The following is an 18,878-nucleotide window of genomic DNA, read 5'->3' on the forward strand; positions in this document are numbered from 1 at the left end:
TTTTCCACTGCTAAATCAATTAGAAAGCTTAGTCATAACACTCAAGTCAGTGGATACACCCATAGAGCCATAACAACTTTGTTTCACTTCCAGTGGGTGTGATGGAAACAGTCCAAGGCGACCAGGTCCCAATGGTGAAGGTGATGAGGAGGCACGTGATGGACAGACACCATTACACATGGCAGCAAGCTGGGGCCTTGAAGAAATAGTGCAGTGCCTTCTGGAGTTTGGTGCCAATGTAAATACACAGGTCAGTGATTGGAGACGAGAGACTATTTATTTCAGACATATTTTGGCTGGTTATACTTACTGGACATGCTGAGGTAGGTTTAAACATAAAAGAAATTTTGCTGTCTCTGTCCTTGCACTATTGTTGCTGCGATGACCCACTTTTAAGCAATGGATGAATTCACCCTGAAGTATTTTGACCTTTTTCTTGTGTAAAACTGTGGTTTCGGGAAAAATTATTAAAGGGTACGGTCACAGAAAATGGGGGAAATGTGAAGAATGGAATGAGAAAGTAACAGAAGACTGATGCTTATTTGTTTCTGAATACAACTCTAACCAAGCGCTCTCATTTATACATTGACGGTTGAAATTATTGTGCCTCAAGCCCTGAATTGTATCTTTTGGAAATATCTGTTTTCCAAATTCTGATGAAAAAGCACATTGAGTTAAAGGTGACCTCTTTATAACAGAAATACACAGAAACCTGAAGGATTATTCAGCAGAAATTACTGTTAGGTATCTGGGCTAAAGAGACTACTGCTGATTCCTTTGCAGAGTGGGTGAGTGTGCCTGGGCAGTCGGGTAAAGATGCAATGGAGTTCTGAACTAAAAGTGAAGTTTCATTTCTGTCAGTGGAGAGATTATGTTCATGTTTCATATCAATGACCTTTCGTTGCAATTTCTAGTTCTGGTGAAAGGTCAGCAACCTGAAACATTAACTTTGTTCTTCTCCACAGAAGCTGTCTGACTAGAGTCTGTTCCAGCATTTTCTGGGCTCTGAAATTTTAGCAATATGGCATTCACCAAAATAATACTTGAGTTGTTTGTGTCCCCCTCCTTACTGGGTTTTAATGTTTGTGCTGCTGATGGTCGTTTTCCCAACTCTTATTCAAATGGCTGCTTGACCAATGTAGCAGGTGGCAACTAAAGAATTGCTGACATTAGACATTGTTTTCAAAAATACACAATGCTAACTTGGTTAGTTTCAGAAACTACTTTAGCCTGGTCCTGAATATTTTACTTGCCCATAAATTAAGTATCAACAGAAATCAGCAGTAGAGTTTCTGTTGTATAATGTGTCTTAATGTTGCAACCTGGTAGGTTACATAAAATTGGTAGAACAGATCATGTTGTGAATGCTAATCTTGGTGTTAATGCCTTTGACCAATTATGCTCAGGTAACAAGCTTTCCTTTTTAAATTTTCAAGGATGCTGAGGGAAGGACTCCGATCCATGTTGCTATTAGCAACCAGCACAGTGTAATCATTCAGCTTCTGATCTCTCATCCTGATATCCGGTTAAATGTAAGGGATCGGCAGGGTCTCACGCCGTTTGCCTGTGCTATGACCTACAAGAACAACAAGGCCGCAGAGTCTATCCTCAAACGGGAGCCAGGGGCAGCTGAACAGGCAAGAGTGACACTTACCACACTACTTTTTTTTTGATTGTGGTATTTCACATCATTTTGATTGAAAGAAGTTGACTGGTCTGACGGCTGCAGGATTACTGAGTGTTGAGGTCTGAGTTGGAAACTTGGAATAACTAGGTCCAAACTGAAAAAGATCAGCTTGCATATTTTAAAATTATTCAGCTTGCTGCTTGACACTGTTATCTATCTAAGCTAGTTATTTCTAGCTAGGTAGTAAAAATACTACATTTGACGCAGATATGATTTAAAAGTGAATGTGGATATGATTGTATATTAGCACAGTACTTTAATCTCTGTAACCTAGGTTTGAATCAGCTGGGTTCCCTTAATAGGTGTCTTGACTGACATCCGGTTCTGTACTGGAAATTGTCCTTAAATGTGTTGTAGTTTGTCACACAGTTGGTAGCCTGGACTGACATGAGTAGTTGGAATAGAGACTGTGTTCCTAAAACGTTCTGTGGAATGAGAGATTTTGTGAATATTTTAGATTCTGTTCCCTGGTGTGTGGGGAAGAACAAATCCATTGGTAATCAATGTATTGTAGCCCCCAGAGTATCAAATGTGGAATTCAGCAGAAATACTTCTTTACTTTGTCTAACTTCACTTCAATCCCCACCAGTAGTGAAAGTGAATAGAATAGATGCATTTAATAAGAAGCTGGATAAGTATATGCGGGGAAAGGAAGCAAAAGGATGAGCAAGGGAGAAGGTAGTTTGCTTGCTGCATGGCCTAGGCTTGGTATCCTTTATAATGTTCTGTTCAAAGATCAACTGTATTGTTTTTGTTATGATTCTAACTGATCTTCTAAGACCAGTGAAATCCCAGACAGAAACCTCACTTAATAAATTCTGTTTAGGTTCATTTTCATTCTAATGGATTAGTCTGTCACTGGAATGTGAGTATGCAATATTGCAGATATTGTTTTAACAAAAAATTATCAAAACAAATTTAAAATACAACAAACCAAATGATTTTAATTATAAATTCCAAGATTAAGCACACAGTAGCCTTAACTTGATAAGTTTGTCACTTGGAACTTTAATGTATTGTGGAGTGGCACATGGGCTTTAATTTAGACAAATGTGAGATGCTGCATTTTGGAAAGTCAAATCGGGATAGGACTTTTCACACCTTCACTCCTGGGGAGTGTTGCTGAACAAAGCAACCTTGGAGTGCAGGCTCAGCTCCTTGAAAGTGGAGTCACAGGTCGACAGGAGAATGATGAAGGTATTTGGTATGCTTACCTTTATTGGTCAGTGCATTGAGTATAGGAAATGAGGTCATCTTGTAGCTGTACAAGACATTGGTTAGGCCACTATTGGAATAATGTGTGCAATTCTGATTTCCCTGCTTTGGAAGGATGTTGTGAAACTTGAAAGGGTTCAGAAAAGATGTACAAGGATGTCACCAAGATTGGAGGGTTTGAGCTAGAAGGCTGAATAGACTGGAGCTATTTTCCCTTGAACATGGGAGGCTCTTTATAAAATCATTAGGGATATGATAGGGTAAATAGCCAGGGTCTTTTTCTCTGGGGTAGGGGAATCAAAAACTGGAGGGCATTGGTTTAGGGTGAGGGGAGGAATATTTAGAAAGGACCGAAAGGGACAACGTTTTCATTCGGGGGGGGGTGCATGTATGGATTGAGTGACCAGAGAAAGTGGTGGAGGCTGGTACAATTACAGCATTTTAAAAGGCATCTGGATGCATTTATGAATAGGAGGGGATTATGGGCCTGTACAGGACATTAGTTAGACCACTATTGGAATAATGTGTGCAATTCTAATCTCCCTGCTAACAGGTTGATAACAAGGGACGAAACTTTCTTCACATTGCTGTACAGAACTCTGACATTGAGAGTGTGCTCTTCCTGATTAGCGTGCAGGCTAACGTGAACTCCCGAGTGCAGGATGCATCCAAGCTTACACCACTGCACCTTGCAGTACAAGCGGGCTCTGAGATAATAGTCCGTAATCTGGTAAGCACAATGTGATGGTACACTGAGATTTCTAGAAGTGCTTATTGCCTTCCCCTGATGTACTGTAACTCAAATATTATGGTAGAATAAGGTAATGAACTTTGCAGCAATGTTTAAGGTTTGGGGCTAAGACCTCCTTTAGACCAGACCAATTGAGGGAGCAACGCTGATAGTGGAGTAAGTCTGAAGATGACCTGCAATTGTTTAACTTTGCTAGAGTAGAGACTGAATTGCTGAGGTGGCAAGGGGCTGGGGGGTGGGGGGGGGGGTATCGCCCTCTCTCCCTCTCTCCCTCCCTCTAGTGGCATGAGGGCAGTCTTATAATTCCAAGACTCAGACTCAACCAGTCAAACTCTTATACATGGTTCATATAGCAGGAATCAAGGAGGCAATGTGCTGTTTGCAGAGTGCGGCTGAATGGGACAGCAAAAGGAGCTGGAGAGGTGCAGATACTAAAATCATGGTTAAAACTGGCACCAGAGTTTTTTATTTGTAGATGCAATGCATTGAAAAGTACTGAAGTTGTTATAGTAAACTTTTGTCGAACCTTGGTCAACGCTTGACTGTGCACCTTTGTAACAGTTGGATTGAATCTAAGAAAGTCATGCAGATGTAAATGGCCATTTTTATTAGATATTGCATAGGAATAGAAGTTATGAAGTAAAGAATCATTTTAAGCTTATTTTGTTGCTGGTTGCAAGACCATGATAGCTCTGTGCCCTGATTTATATTCTAGTATTTGTTTGGTCACCAGGAATAAATTGAGGTTTCACACCATTCTTGCAAATGAGTCTTTGGAAACATTTTGCTTATACAGTCTCCATTATTCCATTTCTCCTGCCTATTCCTTGTCCTATCCCTGTCAGTGTAATGTTTGAACTCTGCAAACTGAGTGTAAGCCTTTGACGTAGATGAGCTTAGATTATCCGTACGTTACAACTCATTCTTGTTTTGTGTTGCACTATTGAACCTATTAATGATTATACCATGTGGTCCAAGACTCCAAAACAAATTACTCTTGTCAGGGTTGCTTTACATTGCTAGGTTTTTATTCCTCAATTATATATCCCTGTTTTCTGTTAAGTTTTATATAACTTGCTTTGGTTTTTCCTCTTTTGTCTTGCTGTCAAATGAAAGTGTTGTTGGTTTTGATTGTTTGGAGAAAGTGAGGACCGCAGATGCTGGAGATCAGAGCTGAAAGTTTTGCTGGAAAAGCGCAGCAGGTCAGGCAGCATCCAAAAAGCAGGAGAATCGACGTTTCGGGCATGAGCCCTTCTTCCTGAAGAAGGGCTCATGCCCGAAATGTCGATTCTCCTGTTCTCCTGACCTGCTGCGCTTTTCCAGCAACACCTTTTCAGCTTTGATTGTTTGTGATCCATATTACCCCAGTGAGTATTTCCTGTGTTTCAGCTGCTTGCAGGGGCCAAGGTGAATGAGCTAACGAAACACCGTCAGAATGCTCTCCATCTGGCAGCTCAACAGGACCTGCCAACTATCTGTTCGGTACTTCTGGAGAATGGTGTGGAATTTTCTGCTGTTGATGAGAATGGGAACAACGGTAGGAGATTTTTGCATGAAATGACTAAACAGTTGCGACCACTCCTTGTTAAACATGCTTTTTGAAACCACTTTCTGAACTGCACCTTAAACTTTTTGTGACCTTTTAATGCAAGACATCACAAGACATCATCTAGGAAGCTTGAATTTTACACTATAGCCAGAGAAGGCAATTTTAGGAACAGTCTGGGCAAGACATTATTTGATTAGATATATTGTAGAAATTACAATATGCAGTTCCAGAACTTGGTATGTCTTCAGCTAAAGGCTTAGCTGCGAGTTAAGCAATGGAATTGAGGATTCATGAGGACAGAAATGGACAAGGAAGGAAGATATCTTTTGCATCATGGCTGTCTCCATAATACATGTTTTATAACATTATCCATTTGTCCACAGTTGGGCTCATTTTCGGGTATTTCAATCTGGGAGCATTTTGTTATTTAACCCTTTCCTTCAATGGTGATGTGAGGCCAGGGCCATGTAAGTGGTTGATTTCCACAACACCTTTTGACAGCTGAGCTTGGAGCTAGAATAGTCAGCCTCGGAGGTTGGATATGGTGCTGTGTATGGAGCAGATAAAGAGCATTTGCGATTCTAAATGGTAGATCTGTAAGAGTAAATGAATAGAGGTTATGGAGAGTGCTGCTGAATTAAGATCTGTAAAATGAGAGTCTGAGATTGGTGTCACATTAGTCAGGATGTTGATAGTGAGCTGATTATCAGTGGACCCAAAACCAAAGTGTTCCCCGGCAACAGCTGATCTGTATTTGAGGGGAAATGTGGAGTCTTTTGGGATCCTTGCAGCACAATACCCGTATCCCTCCCTCCCAAGTTCAACTCCCACCTGCTGCAAAGGTGTTGTAATACATCTGAGCAGGTTGACTAAAATCGCTTTATGTAGAGTCTGAACTAAAGGTAGCTATGCCTCATTATCCTTGGCTTACGATTCAGTCAGCTTTGTACAGTTACTTTTTGCTGCAACATGAACAGATTTTAAAATTATCACTTTTTTTGCTGGCTGTCGGTGAGATATGGTGCTCGACAGAATGAGGACTATTGTAAAAGAATGGAATATATCTCAAAAGAGTAAAGCTCCCTTGTAGATCAAAGCTGCTATGTCTTAACACAGTCCTGAATGCTGAAAATCTGACATACCAAAAAAAAAGCTAGAAAAAGTTCAGCTGGTCTGGCAGGGTCTGCAGAGAGAGAGAGAGTTAATGATGCGGGTCTGCTGTGGTTTCTGGTCCAGTTTAAGTCACTGCCAGATTTGTTATGCCCCCAGCCCCCCCCACCAACTCTTGTTTGCTTACAGTTAACTAAGGAAGCTAGCTTTGAAGTTACCGAACTTGGTATAGGCAAGCTAGTATGACTTGGATAACTGATCTGTGACTCTGGTACTGTTCAATGTTTTGCTGTTGTGTTCAATCATTCATTTGTATCAATTGTTATATAGGATTTAAAATCTGGTCAGGTGTGGGAGGTGGGGGGGGGGAAAGTGAAACACAATCTCTGGAATACTCAAAAGACCATATTCAGGATTTGGGTTTTATTAACACACCAACTGCAACGTAGGCTGAGCGACATCTTGGTGTATCTGTTTTCTGTTAGCCGAAATGAATCTCTGATCTTTTAACTGTTGTTTGGCAGCTCTTCACTTGGCAGTTATGCACGGCCGCCTGAACGTCGTGCGTGTCCTTCTAACCGAATGTAGTGTTGATGCTGAAGTCTTCAATCTGAGGTATGACCGTCCAAGACTGAAGGAAGCTTATATGAGATCTAAAGTTTCCAGTTCAGTGTGTGTGTCTGTAGAAAATGTGTGTGGTGCTCCATTGACTGACTGATAAGGGTATGTTGCCTGACTTATGAAGAGAGTTTGAAATGAATACACTAACTTTGGAATTACGGTTGGTATTAGTGATGAACCAGTTTTCACTTCACTTTTAAGGTTTTTGATCCAATTAAACAGCAAACAAATGTTCCACAGAATCATTAGCCTCCGAGCATTTATTGCAGGCAATGCTAATGTAAAGGCTGCTTGTTTCTGTATCTACACTCAAATCAATGGTGGTTGGTGATATTCTGATTGTTCTTTTGCCCTGTTCATAGGGGGCAGTCACCTATGCATGTCTTGGGACATTATGGGAAGGAAAATGCAGCAACCATCTTTGAACTTTTCTTGGAATGTATGCCTGACTACCCCTTGGATAAGCCAGATTCTGAAGGCAACACAGGTAAGCATTCAACTGATTGGCAAAATCAGCTCCTCAAGTGTAGTAGTATTTAAAAATCTATAGAGTATAGTGCTTCTGACATTATTTTTCAAGTCTGTGGTTATTGCTACTTGAGACAACTTGACACCACTCAGGATTTAATTTTCCCTTGGTAATCCAAAATTGATGAATTATGAATTGTACTGGCTGGTCTCAGATGCATGCTTCTCAATATGGAGCAGAATTACACTGGAATTTTAGTGCGAAGATATCCAGGAGGTGGAAACCACATATTTAATCCTCTTATTGCAGATAGTGACTACATAGGAAGACTCCAAATCTGTTCAGCATCCCAAGAAGAGTATGATCTGCATCCGTGCAGGATGAAACGGTTAGAATTTGGAAGAATCCTTAAACCACAGCTGCAAAATGCTGTTGTATAACTTGGCAAATGTTGGAACATGTACTGGAGGTGACGTGAACTTGGGGAGAGACAGAATGGAGTGAGAACCATCTGGTGATTTTTTTTTTTTTGGGTCAGTGCCTCCCATACCAGATTCAGTGACCATATCCCCAGTGCAGTGTTATATTCTGCACGTCTCACCTGCCTATCTCTCAGCTGATACACTAGCAGTATGATGCTGTATGTTTCACTGGTGTGGATATGTCTCATGTTTGTTTTATGCAATCTGAGTGAGTGTGAGATGCACAGGTAATCCCATGAAATCGAAACAGGAATAGATTATTGGGGCTGTTGAGCAGCAGCTCTGTTTCTTAAAACATTACCTGTTGGTCTTAGATTTTAATTATTTTTAATTTTTGAATTTCCTTAGCCTAGCCTAAAGGAAAGCATTAATAATTCCAGAGGGGCATGGTAATGTCACTGGACTAGTAATGCTCTGGGGATTCAAATCTCTCAATGACAGCTGGTGGAATTTAAGTTCCATTTTATAAAATCTGGGATGTTGAATTTTTCTTTATCTTTAAGAAATCCATCTTATTCATTAATGGCTTTTTTAGGGAAGGAAATCTGAGGTTGTTAGCCGATCAGTGACTCTGGATCCACAATAACGTAGTTGACTCTTTAGATGTCCACTGACATGGCCTGGCAAGCCACTCCGTTCGAGTGGCAATTAAGGATGGGTGAGAACTAACTGACTACCAGTGATTTCTATATCTCATTGAAGAATTTTTAAAAAATGATGAGCAGAAGCTGTTTCACCAATAGCTAATTATTTGCATTAACTGCTGCCTGTGAAGCAGTCCCCTCTCCTAAAGCCAAGTGTCTGAGAGCTCATTAAAACAATCTAAGCATTACATGATGTGGAATGAGATGCTGATCTGTTGAAATGGTAGAAGTTGGGTCATATGTTGACTGTTGCACTTTTATGGAAGATTATGCTTTGTGCCACCTTGCATTAAAACTCAAGCTGAAGGTAATGTTTGAATTAATAGAAATTGCGCCTCTGAGTTGGTGTAGTGTAGTGTGTTGTCAGTATTTCTGGTTTAACATGTGACCTGTCTTGCTGGCAGTCCTGCTTTTGGCTTACATGAAGGGCAATGCTAACCTGTGTCGGGCCATTGTTCGAGCTGGAGCACGTCTGGGAGTCAACAACAATCAAGGGACCAACATCTTTAATTACCAGGTGGCCACCAAACAGCTGCTCTTCAGGCTTCTAGGTAATGTTTAAAATCATGGCAATTTATTCACCAGGTCCCTTTACAGTAACAAAAATTAATAAGCTGCCCTTTTAACACATGCAATCCTTTACAAATGTTTTGTTTAGTACTTGAATGGAGAGTCACTTAGTAACCAATACATTAAGTGTTTAAATTCCAGTATTGCAATTGGCATCTGAAATGGTTATCATCAAACATGAATCGTTTATTAACAGGAGATGAAAGTAATATTCTATTCTTTATCATGGTGGGAGAGTCAAAACTGAAGACTTACGGTGAGATGGGAAAGATTTTTTTTAAAAAAGGTAACTTTTCATGCAGTTGGTACGTGTATGGAACGAGCTGCCAGAGGAAATGGTGGAGGTGGGTATATCTTGATGGACAGCTGAATAGCAAGGGTTTGGAGGGATGTGGGCTAAATGCTGGCAAATAGGACGAGGTCCCATTTGGGAAGTGTGGTTGGTGTGGACGAGTTGGACTGCAGGGTCTGTTCCTTTTGCTGTATGGTTTGATGACTTCTGACTCTATAAACTGTGATTCAGGACTTTGGGTAAATTTTTCTAGCTTTGTAAGACAGTGTAATACTTGCCTAGCTCAAACTGAACTACTTCTGCTCCAAAATTAAGAGCAGGAACCTCAGTTGACCACGTTTTTTTTTAGGATGTATAAAATGCAAGTGTTTAAACTTAATTTTCTTTAAAATGCAATTTTTCCTCAATTCTGACGGTGTTGCTTTTTAGGGAGGGATTTGTTGTAGATGTCACAACTGATCAAAAGGCATTGGGCTGAATGACCTAACTTCTGCTCCTATGTGTCTGCTCCACCATTCAGTCATGGCTGATAAGTGTCGCAAACCCATTTTCCTGCTTGCTCCTGTAACCTTCGATTACCCCTTGACAATCAAGAATCGCTGTTTTAAGTATACTCAATGACCTGGCCTCCACAGCCTTCTGTGGCAATGAATTCCATAGATTCCCCATTTTCTGGTGGAATTTTTCCTTTTATCTCCATTCTAAAAGGTCTTCCCTTTATTTTAAAGCTGTGCCCTCCGGGTCCTAGTCTCCTCCTGCTAATGGAAACATCTTCCCATGGTCCTCTCTGTTCAGTGTTTTGTAAGTTTCAATCAGATCTTTCTCCTCAACCCCCCCCCCCCCCCCCCCCCCCCTCAAAATCCTCCTAAACGCCATCAAGGACAGACCCAGAGTCCTCAAACATTCCTCATATGTTAAGCCTTTCGTTTCTGGGATCATTCTCATGAGCCTCCTCTGCACTTGCTCCAGGCCCAGTACATCCATCCTGAGGTATGGGGCCCAAGATTGCTCACTACTCCAAATGTGGTCTGATCAGAGTCTTTTAAAGCCTCAATAACATCCATGTTTTTATATTCTAGTCCTCTCAAAATAAATGCCAACATTTTGTATTTACTTTCCCAACTACTGGCTCAACCTGCTACTTTAACTTGAGAATCTTGAAGTAGGATTCCAATTCCTTTTGCGATTCAGATTCTGAATTTTCTCCCCATTTAAAAATAGTCCATGCCTTTCTTCCTCCTACCAAAAGTGCATGATCTCATTTTCCCACATTCTATTCCATCTGCCACTTCCTTTGCCCATTCTCCTAAGCTGTCCAAACACCTACTTCAGCATCTTTGCCGCCTCAATGCTACCTGCCCCAAAACCTATCTTTGTGTCATCTGCAAGCTTAGCCAGAATGCCTTCACCTAGATCATGAATGTATAAAGTGAAAACCTGTGGTCCCAACACTGGCCCTTGTGGAACACCACTAGTCACCGGCTGCCATCGTGAGAAGGACCCTTGTATCCCCACTCTCTGCCAGACAGCCAAGCTTCTATCTGCCACTATGGGACCTTATCTTACTTGGCCTCCTCCTGTGCCACATGTTGTCAGAGGCCTTCTAGAAATCCAAGCAGATAACCTCCATTGGCTCTCCTTGTTACCACCTCAAAGAATTCTAACTGATTTGTCAGGCACGACCTTCCCTTGATGAAACCACGCTGACTCTGCCTACTTTACCATGCACTCCTAAGTATTGAGAAATCTCATCCTTCACAATGGGCTCCCAAATCTTACCAATAATTGAGGTCAGGCTAGTTGGCCTGTAATTTCCTGTCTTATGCCTTACTCCCTTTTTAAACAGTGAGATTACGTTAGTGATTTTTTCCAGTCCTCTGTTACCCTCCCTGACACCAGTGATTCCTGGAAGATCACTACTAATATCTCCACTATCTTTTCAGTTATTCAACTATGTTGCTCAAACTGTTCATGTAAGGTCATATATAAAAGTTTTTTTTCAGTGTGTGAAGGAAACACTGATTGTGTAAACTCTGTATTCTGCAGTCTTTGTTTAATCAGACTCTGTTTATATGTGCAATGAAATGCTGGGCTTTTGATAACACCTTGCGGTATGTCCCTTATCCCTTTCAATAGGACTCCACTTTCTTCTTGTCATTTTGTCTGAAGGCTCAAGCCTCTTTTAATGTTTGTATGCTATTCCTGTGTCTCCGTCTGTGTTTGTGTTCTCCGTCTGTGTGACTTAGCCATGATTTTAACTTCCCTCCCCATTGCCCTTTGAAAGGAGGCTGGCGATTTCTTTCGTCAATGAATCACTGCATCCTGAGAATCTGATACCGGCATGTAAACAATTTTGTGTTCAGTGCACTTTATTTCTGGGAAAAGAGATGGAGACCTAAAAATTATCTGACAACTTCCAAACTATTTAATTGTTGCTGTTTTCAGACATGCTGTCCAAGGAGCCGCCATGGTGTGAGGGCTCGAATTGCTTTGAGTGCATTTCCAAGTTTGGAGTTACCATGCGAAAACATCATTGGTGCGTTACCTTTTGCATGACCTTTTTTTTAAAATCACTGGTAGGGTGTGGGTGTTGCTGACTGGGCCAGCACTTGTTACTTATCCTTAGTTGCCCTTGACCAATATGTTTTGCATCCTTTTTTTTTTAAAACAAATACTCATGTTTAAACTGAATTTTGTTTTTTAAAGATGCATTAACCCCCAAATAATGGAGGTTGATTTCCTCAGTTGGCTGGGAGGCTGTTTTGCAATACAGAATGATGCTAACAGTGTAGGTTTGATTCCCACACTGGCTGAGGTTATTTTCAAGGGGCAATTTCCCCCAAACATCTCTTCCTCTTGACTGAGGCATGGTGACCTTCGGGTTAAACCCCAACCAGTTGTCATGTTCTACCCTGCGCTCTTAATTAGCTGTTAACAGGCTTATTAAAAAAAAGGGGAGAACAAATTGCAGGAGAAACTCCACAGATCTGGGAGTATCTGTGGCAAGATGCTCCATAAGATGGAGGGACAGAATTGGGCCATTCGGCCCACCGAGCCTGCTTTACCATTCAATTGTAGCTGTTGTGTATCGACCCCATTCTCTTGCCTTGTTTCTCTAATATTTGATCCCTATACTAATCAAGAACCTAGATATCTCTGTCTGAAATACACTCAATGATGGGGCCGCCACAGTCTTCTGCAGTAATGAGTTCCACAGATTCACCACCCTTTGGCTGAAGCAATTCCTCCTCTGTTCTGAAGGGCTGTGCCTTCTGGTGCTAGCCTCTCCTGTAGTGAAACCAACTTCTCGGTGTCCACTGTATTCAGACTCTCAGTATTCAGTAAGTTTCAATGAGATTTCCCCCCCCCCTCCTCCTTAACTCGATTGAGGACAGAGCCAGTGTCCTCAAGGCTGCTCATGTCAAGCCCTTTGTCTCGAAAGTTGTTCTTGTCAAGCACCTCTTGACTTCCTCCAAGACCAGCACATCCTCCTTTCGATGCTGGGCCCCAAAACCACACTCAATATTCCAAAAGTGGTCTGACTAGAGCCTTACCCAGACTCCGCAGTAAATTCTTGCTCTTGTGTTCTAGCCCTCTTGGAAATAAATGCTAAGATTCCATTTGCCTTCCTGATTGCGAACTGAACCTGCATATTAATCTTGAGAATCTTCAACTATGTCTCCTAAGTCCCTTCATGCTTCAGATTTCCCAAATGTTTCCCCATTTAGAAAATAGTTTGCTGCCTCTTCCACCAAAATGTATAACCTCACACGTTCCCTCATTGTTTTCCAGACTTATTCCAGCACAATAACATTTCTCTTTCCACAGATGCTGCTTCAGTTTCTCCAGCAATTTCTGCTTTTGTTTCCGATCTGCAGTTTCACTTTGAGTACAAGTGAATTATTCTGTTCAATAAATACTGTTTTAATGTTAAATGCAGCTCTGCTAATTTTTAATGGCAGAGTATGGGTAATTGAGAGAAATAACATTGCTGTGTTTGAAGGAGCTGTGATCTGTGTTGATACATGTCCTCTCTGTCCCCTCAGCCGCCATTGTGGACGACTGCTCTGTCACAAGTGTTCAACAAAGGAAATTCCCATCATCAAGTTTGATCTGAACAAGCCTGTGAGGGTGTGCGACATTTGCTTTGATGTGCTGACCCTGGGTGGGGTTTCTTAGTCCTTGTTGGAGTTGCCATTATAATTAGTGTTTTAGCAGCACTACACAGCGCCTTCCCAGCAGTGGGGAACTCACATTGGACTGGCACCTTTTTGAAGAGAAGCCCGAACACTTGAGGGACTGCATTACGTTACTCCGATTGAAATTATGCTGTTTGATTCTCCAGTATATTAATGGACTCTGACGTGAATGGATGGATGTATAGCCATGTGAATCAATCAGAATTGACTGCTGGTGCTTATGGCTGAGGTTGGGTTTGACCCTATTCTGATTTAGGGTAGTATGGTAGAAATATTCAGGACCTTTCATATTAACACTCTCCAGCTTCTGATCTCGCTAGTACTTTCTTTTTAATCCAGTTCATTGATTATAAATAACACTTTTCCCATTCCCATTCCCAATAGTTATTGTCCAATGTCATCTTGATCCAGTAAAAGATGTCAAAGCGTGACACAGTATAGACGAGCTGGTTTGGGGCTGGGGGTGAAGGCAAGTAACAACTTGAGGGAATTGCCTGTCTTTTTTTTCTTGTGTAGACTCTACCTGGTAACTGTGTCTGTTTGGTTGTCAAGTTTCTGATCTGCATAGATCATCTGATCATAGATGACAGCAGCTGAATGTATAATCCTTGGTTTGCATCTCTGCAAGAACAAACTTAGTAACACTAATTTAGAGCAATGTTTTATTACCAATAGATGTGTTTGTGCATTTAAAAAGGGAAGTGCTGCCTATTTAGACCAAATGCGTGGTCATGTACATGATAGAATATAGTCTCTTTTTAAACTGGAACGAGAGAGAACAAGTTTTAAAAAATCTTCATAGAGCCTTTGGCAATCTTGCTGTACAAACAGTACTTAACAATGGTTGATAAACCTCCCCAGTTTTAGTTCAGTTTGCCTGAATGTCCATTATATGGAGCAACACATGCAGCACTAACTCAGTTTGCAAATTGTCCCAATGTCACACAATACAGATAATTGTGTTCCACCAGGTATCCTGGAGGGGGCGGCTACTGCTCACTGCAGGCCCTCTGGAAAACCAAGACCGGTTGGAGCTGCTTCTCTAACTAGCTGGTGCTGGGCGCCTTCAAGGGTCTGTGTATCTAAAATAGACTAGGAAGGCCTCTTTGGGTATGCTGTGTAAGTTGACCTTGCTGAAGGGGAAAGGGTTAAATTTGGACCAATGTTCTAATTTGTGTTGTCACACTGATTAAAGCACTATTCTAAGGATTGCCACTTGACAGTCGTCAAATTTGTGTGAAATATTTTCAGACTACCAATTCCTGTATTTTATGCATTTTGTACTGTGCTAGATAATGCTTCAAGATATTTTGGTAATGTTCAGCTTTATTGCATTGATCTGTTCAGGTGTAAAGCCTGTTGCTGCAAGTGAATGTGTGACCAGCTGAAATTCTGCATTTACATCCACTGTCTAATTCTGTGCTATGAGTATGTTATTGCTTGTTTCTGCTCCAGTGAGTGGGATGAAGGCTAAATCCAACCTTTTTGGAAAGAGTTCTAGTTTCCATTCTTGGTGGAGGTCAGCAGTTGTTGAGTACACATTCCATGTATTCTGATGTTGGTGCATTTGTGAGCAGAGCTAAATAATGTAATGAAGCAGATCTGAATAAACTTTCAGACGTTTCAGTGATTACTGCTCTGAACCAAAACATTGTCAGAGGCCATTTGTGGTCGTGTTGGTGGATTTATTCCAAAGGGAAATTTTAATCACACTCTGGGCCAGATTTCAAGCCATTCTCCTTTTTTATTTTTAAATGTATTGTGACTGCACCATCATATCCGGGTCCTGTGAGCGCAGCATCAGAGTTGACTTTACAGCATCAAGTCATCTATCATTATTTCCACCAGGGATTTAGCAGCAGATAAATCCAGAGACTTTCAGCTCTTAGAAAACCTGGATAGTGTAGACATTTAAGAATTGTAAGAGATCATGTTTTTGTAGACATACTGGCCTTCAAGTAGATCATTTTTCCAATTTGCCCTGGCACTTTAGCAATTAATGTTCGTATATTTTGACTAACAGCTTTGAGAAACAATGTGAAGGAGTTCATAGCAGAGATCTCTCCTCCTTTTGCATCGCTATATTTTTTAAATAAGTCTTTAATGTCTTTAAAATGTAATTCCAGCCAGCATTTCATTCTTCATCTGTCCTTTTGAAGATGGTCAGTTAAGCTTTCTTTAAATTGTGATTATTAGAACAGCTTGCCTCCAGTTCTTTTTAAAGTGAACTTGAAAGGGCTATGATTCTTCAGCCAATATTGGTGTACATGGTGGAAGTGGTTTTCAGGCTGCTTTATGCCAACTCCCTCATTTCCCCTTTACCCCAGCAGGCCGATTTAATTACAATCCCCGAGGCCTGTAATAACTTGCAGGGAATCAAGTTGCACCAAAAGCACCAACATCTTATGCCATCTCCTCTCGCTGTTGCCCTGTGCCCTTGTATTTGAGTCTGCTCCTGTGTAATGTGATTTTTAACCCATTGAGAGCTGTTTCTGATATTCAGGTATTGATTCTAGAACAGGGCAAGGGAATGCTTTTTGAACAAAATGACGAGTAAAATTGTAGTTCAACTTCCCAATAAAAACCAAATTAATTTAGTGAGACCTGTTTAGTTTGAGTAGCAAGCACTCAATGGGTTAAAATTCATTTCAGACCTTAACCCCATTTAATCCATTATTCAGTATTAGAAAAATTGTTTTAGTAATGCCTAAGTTTTTGCACTAACATTGAACCTATTGCACAGAATTGTCTTAAGGTGTATGTATACTTATGTTTACAGTGTGTAGGTGAGGTAAGTCTGTACAGCAATGTCATTGAACAGTACCCAAGATATTGCTGGCAGTGATGCTTTAGAGAAATGATAATCAATATCATTCTCTTTGGTAACCAGCACTGACTGTGTGCACTTGTACAGTTGCTAGGGTTAAAGTCTGTAATCGCCAAAGGTGGATCGCACATAAAATGAGGCTTATGCCAGAGATGTGTTACTTTAATGGCAGCTGCCTGTGCCCCTGTGAAATGAGTGTATTGGAAACCACCATGTACCTAGGCAGCCACAGTGAGGGATGCAGCTGTAATGATAGACATTACAATACAATGGTAAAACTCAGTGCCTGTGTGTGGTTCTTTTTTTTAAGCTCTCTCCGATGTAGGAGCTTGTGTATTTGAAGTTTCACATGATATAATGGAGACTGCGATTTAGATTTCCAGCATGTGTGCAAGAAGAGCAAGCACTCTTCATTCTGGCCGAGCACATTCTGTATGAAGCTCACACGTGGCTGGTTCTCAGATTGTGATGGTATCTCTGAGGCTAGGATCAGTGGATGGCCTTCTCTTGGCTGATATGCAGTGCGTTGTCAAGCCTGAAACCTGGTATATAGAAATCGCAACTAGCAACAAATCAGGACCATTCACCTATATTGCACTTGTGCAGCCTTGCTGTGCTTAGATTGACTATTTTCCTATTGGTTGCTGGTTGCACATCAGGTCATTTAATCTTAAGGTGAATGGAGATTTAGATTCTAAAGCAAATTCTGATTCTTTTGAGTGCATCTCCATTTAAGGACCACTTAGAGTCAGATGTGCAGCACAGAAGCAGACCCTTCGGTCCAACTCGTCCATGTCAACCAGTTATCTTAAATTAATCTAGTCCCATTTACCAGCACTTGGCCCCTTCCTGTTCATATACCCATCCAATGTTGTAATTGTACCAGCTCCACCACTTCCTCTGGCAGCTCATTCCATACACGCACCAAGGGACTTTTGATATGCTTTCTGCTCTCCTGTAGTTTCTGGTGAGTGTAACAGAACACTGACCGTGTTTTCTAACAACCTTCACACTCCAAAGTACATCTTGTAGAACCATTCTATCAGGATGGACTTCATTGGGAGCAGCAGAGCATCAGAGTAGTGTGCTGATGTCTAATTAATCTACCAACCTACTGATCAGTCCCCATGTGGGCATTTCAGTTTGAAGGAGGGAGAATTCCCTCCCTGGCTCTCACAAAGCTGACACTAATACTATCACATGACCAGAAACAGCAGATAGTTTAAATGCAAGCCCAGTGTCTGCACTTGACAAAGAGCAGTTCCATTTTTATAATTAACCAGACTTCAATTTTGTTCAGGTTATGAGTAGTGCTATTAGCCAGCATAACTTGGTCCTGGCAGAGCCTACTTGGCTCCTGACCTCATTATAGCCTTGGTTTAAACATTCACCTCCAGGCATTGGTTTGTCAAAGTGACTGCCTGGGACAAGGTGCATTTGACCAATATGGCAATAAGGAGGCTTAACGAAACTAGAGTTGATGGAAATTGCAGTGATGGTGGAGGGAGAGGAACTATCTTCCACTGGTTGGAGTCCTCCCTGGCACAAAGGAAGATAGTCATATTATCGGTGGTCAGTCATCCTAGCCAGGGCATCTTTGCAGCAGTTGCTCAGGGTAATGGCTGAGGTTCAATCAGCTTCCACCAGGTGTTGTCTGATGCTTAAACAGCGACCAGTGCCATTTGTGAGATTTTGGGTATTGAAGCAGTCCATGTCCAAATGCAGCAAGATTGGATAATATTCGGGCCTGGTCTGAAAAGTGACAAATGTTTATGCCACCGATCCAATTCAAGAGCAAACTATACAGTGAGCGCAAAAGTCCTAGTGAAAACTGATGTAGAGAGATCTGGATGTTCAGGTCCATTGTTCCTTGAAGGTGGCAACACAGGTGAGTGGTCAAGAAAGCATATGGTATGCTTTCCTTCATCAGACTGGGTATTGAGTACAAGAGTTGGCAGGTCATGATACAGTTGTGTAAGACTTTGGTTCAGCCACATTTACAATACTGCGTACAGTTCTGGTCACCACGTTGCCAAAAGCATGTGGATGCTTTGGAGAAGGTGCGGAGGAGGTTCACCAGGGTGTTACATGGTATGGAGGGCATTAGCTATAAGATAGGTTGTGTTGAATTATGATGGGTTTTCATTGGAAAGGCTGAGGTTGAGGGGGGGACCTGATTGAGACCTATAATATCATAAGGTGTAGACAGGGTGGATAGCAAGAAACTTTCCCCCAGACTGGAGGACTCCATTACTAGGGGTCATGAGCTCAAAGTGAGAGGGGGAAAAGTTTAGGGGAGATATGTGGAAAGTTCTTCATGCAGAGGGTGGTGGGTGCCTGGAATGTTTTGGCAGCAGAGGTGATGGGGTGAGAATGATTAGCGTCACTTAAGATATCTCGACAGATACATATAGGAAGAGGCTGAATAGGCTAGGGCTGTTTTCCCTGGAGTGTTGGAGGCT

The 18,878-nt window shown here is 41.5% G+C and overlaps 1 protein-coding gene across 1 annotated transcript in view; it reads left to right on the plus strand.

Moving 5' to 3' along the window:
• The window catches only part of ankfy1 (ankyrin repeat and FYVE domain containing 1), an 81,513-nt gene extending 64,815 nt beyond the window's left edge, over window positions 1-16,698 (plus strand). Inside the window, exons 17-25 of the mRNA XM_043718811.2 lie at window positions 94-250; window positions 1,437-1,637; window positions 3,456-3,632; window positions 5,043-5,190; window positions 6,837-6,927; window positions 7,296-7,420; window positions 8,933-9,079; window positions 11,836-11,926; window positions 13,437-16,698. Of these exons, the coding sequence (XP_043574746.1) occupies window positions 94-250; window positions 1,437-1,637; window positions 3,456-3,632; window positions 5,043-5,190; window positions 6,837-6,927; window positions 7,296-7,420; window positions 8,933-9,079; window positions 11,836-11,926; window positions 13,437-13,569 (1,270 nt within the window). The 3' untranslated portion in view covers window positions 13,570-16,698. The remainder of the gene's footprint in view (window positions 1-93; window positions 251-1,436; window positions 1,638-3,455; window positions 3,633-5,042; window positions 5,191-6,836; window positions 6,928-7,295; window positions 7,421-8,932; window positions 9,080-11,835; window positions 11,927-13,436) is intronic.
• The last annotated feature ends 2,180 nt before the right edge of the window (window positions 16,699-18,878 follow it).

This window comes from Chiloscyllium plagiosum, unplaced genomic scaffold (genome assembly GCF_037043375.1).
Source record: "Chiloscyllium plagiosum isolate Xiang-an unplaced genomic scaffold, Cpla_swu_hap1 HiC_scaffold_31, whole genome shotgun sequence".
NCBI classification, from domain to species: Eukaryota; Metazoa; Chordata; class Chondrichthyes; order Orectolobiformes; family Hemiscylliidae; genus Chiloscyllium; species Chiloscyllium plagiosum.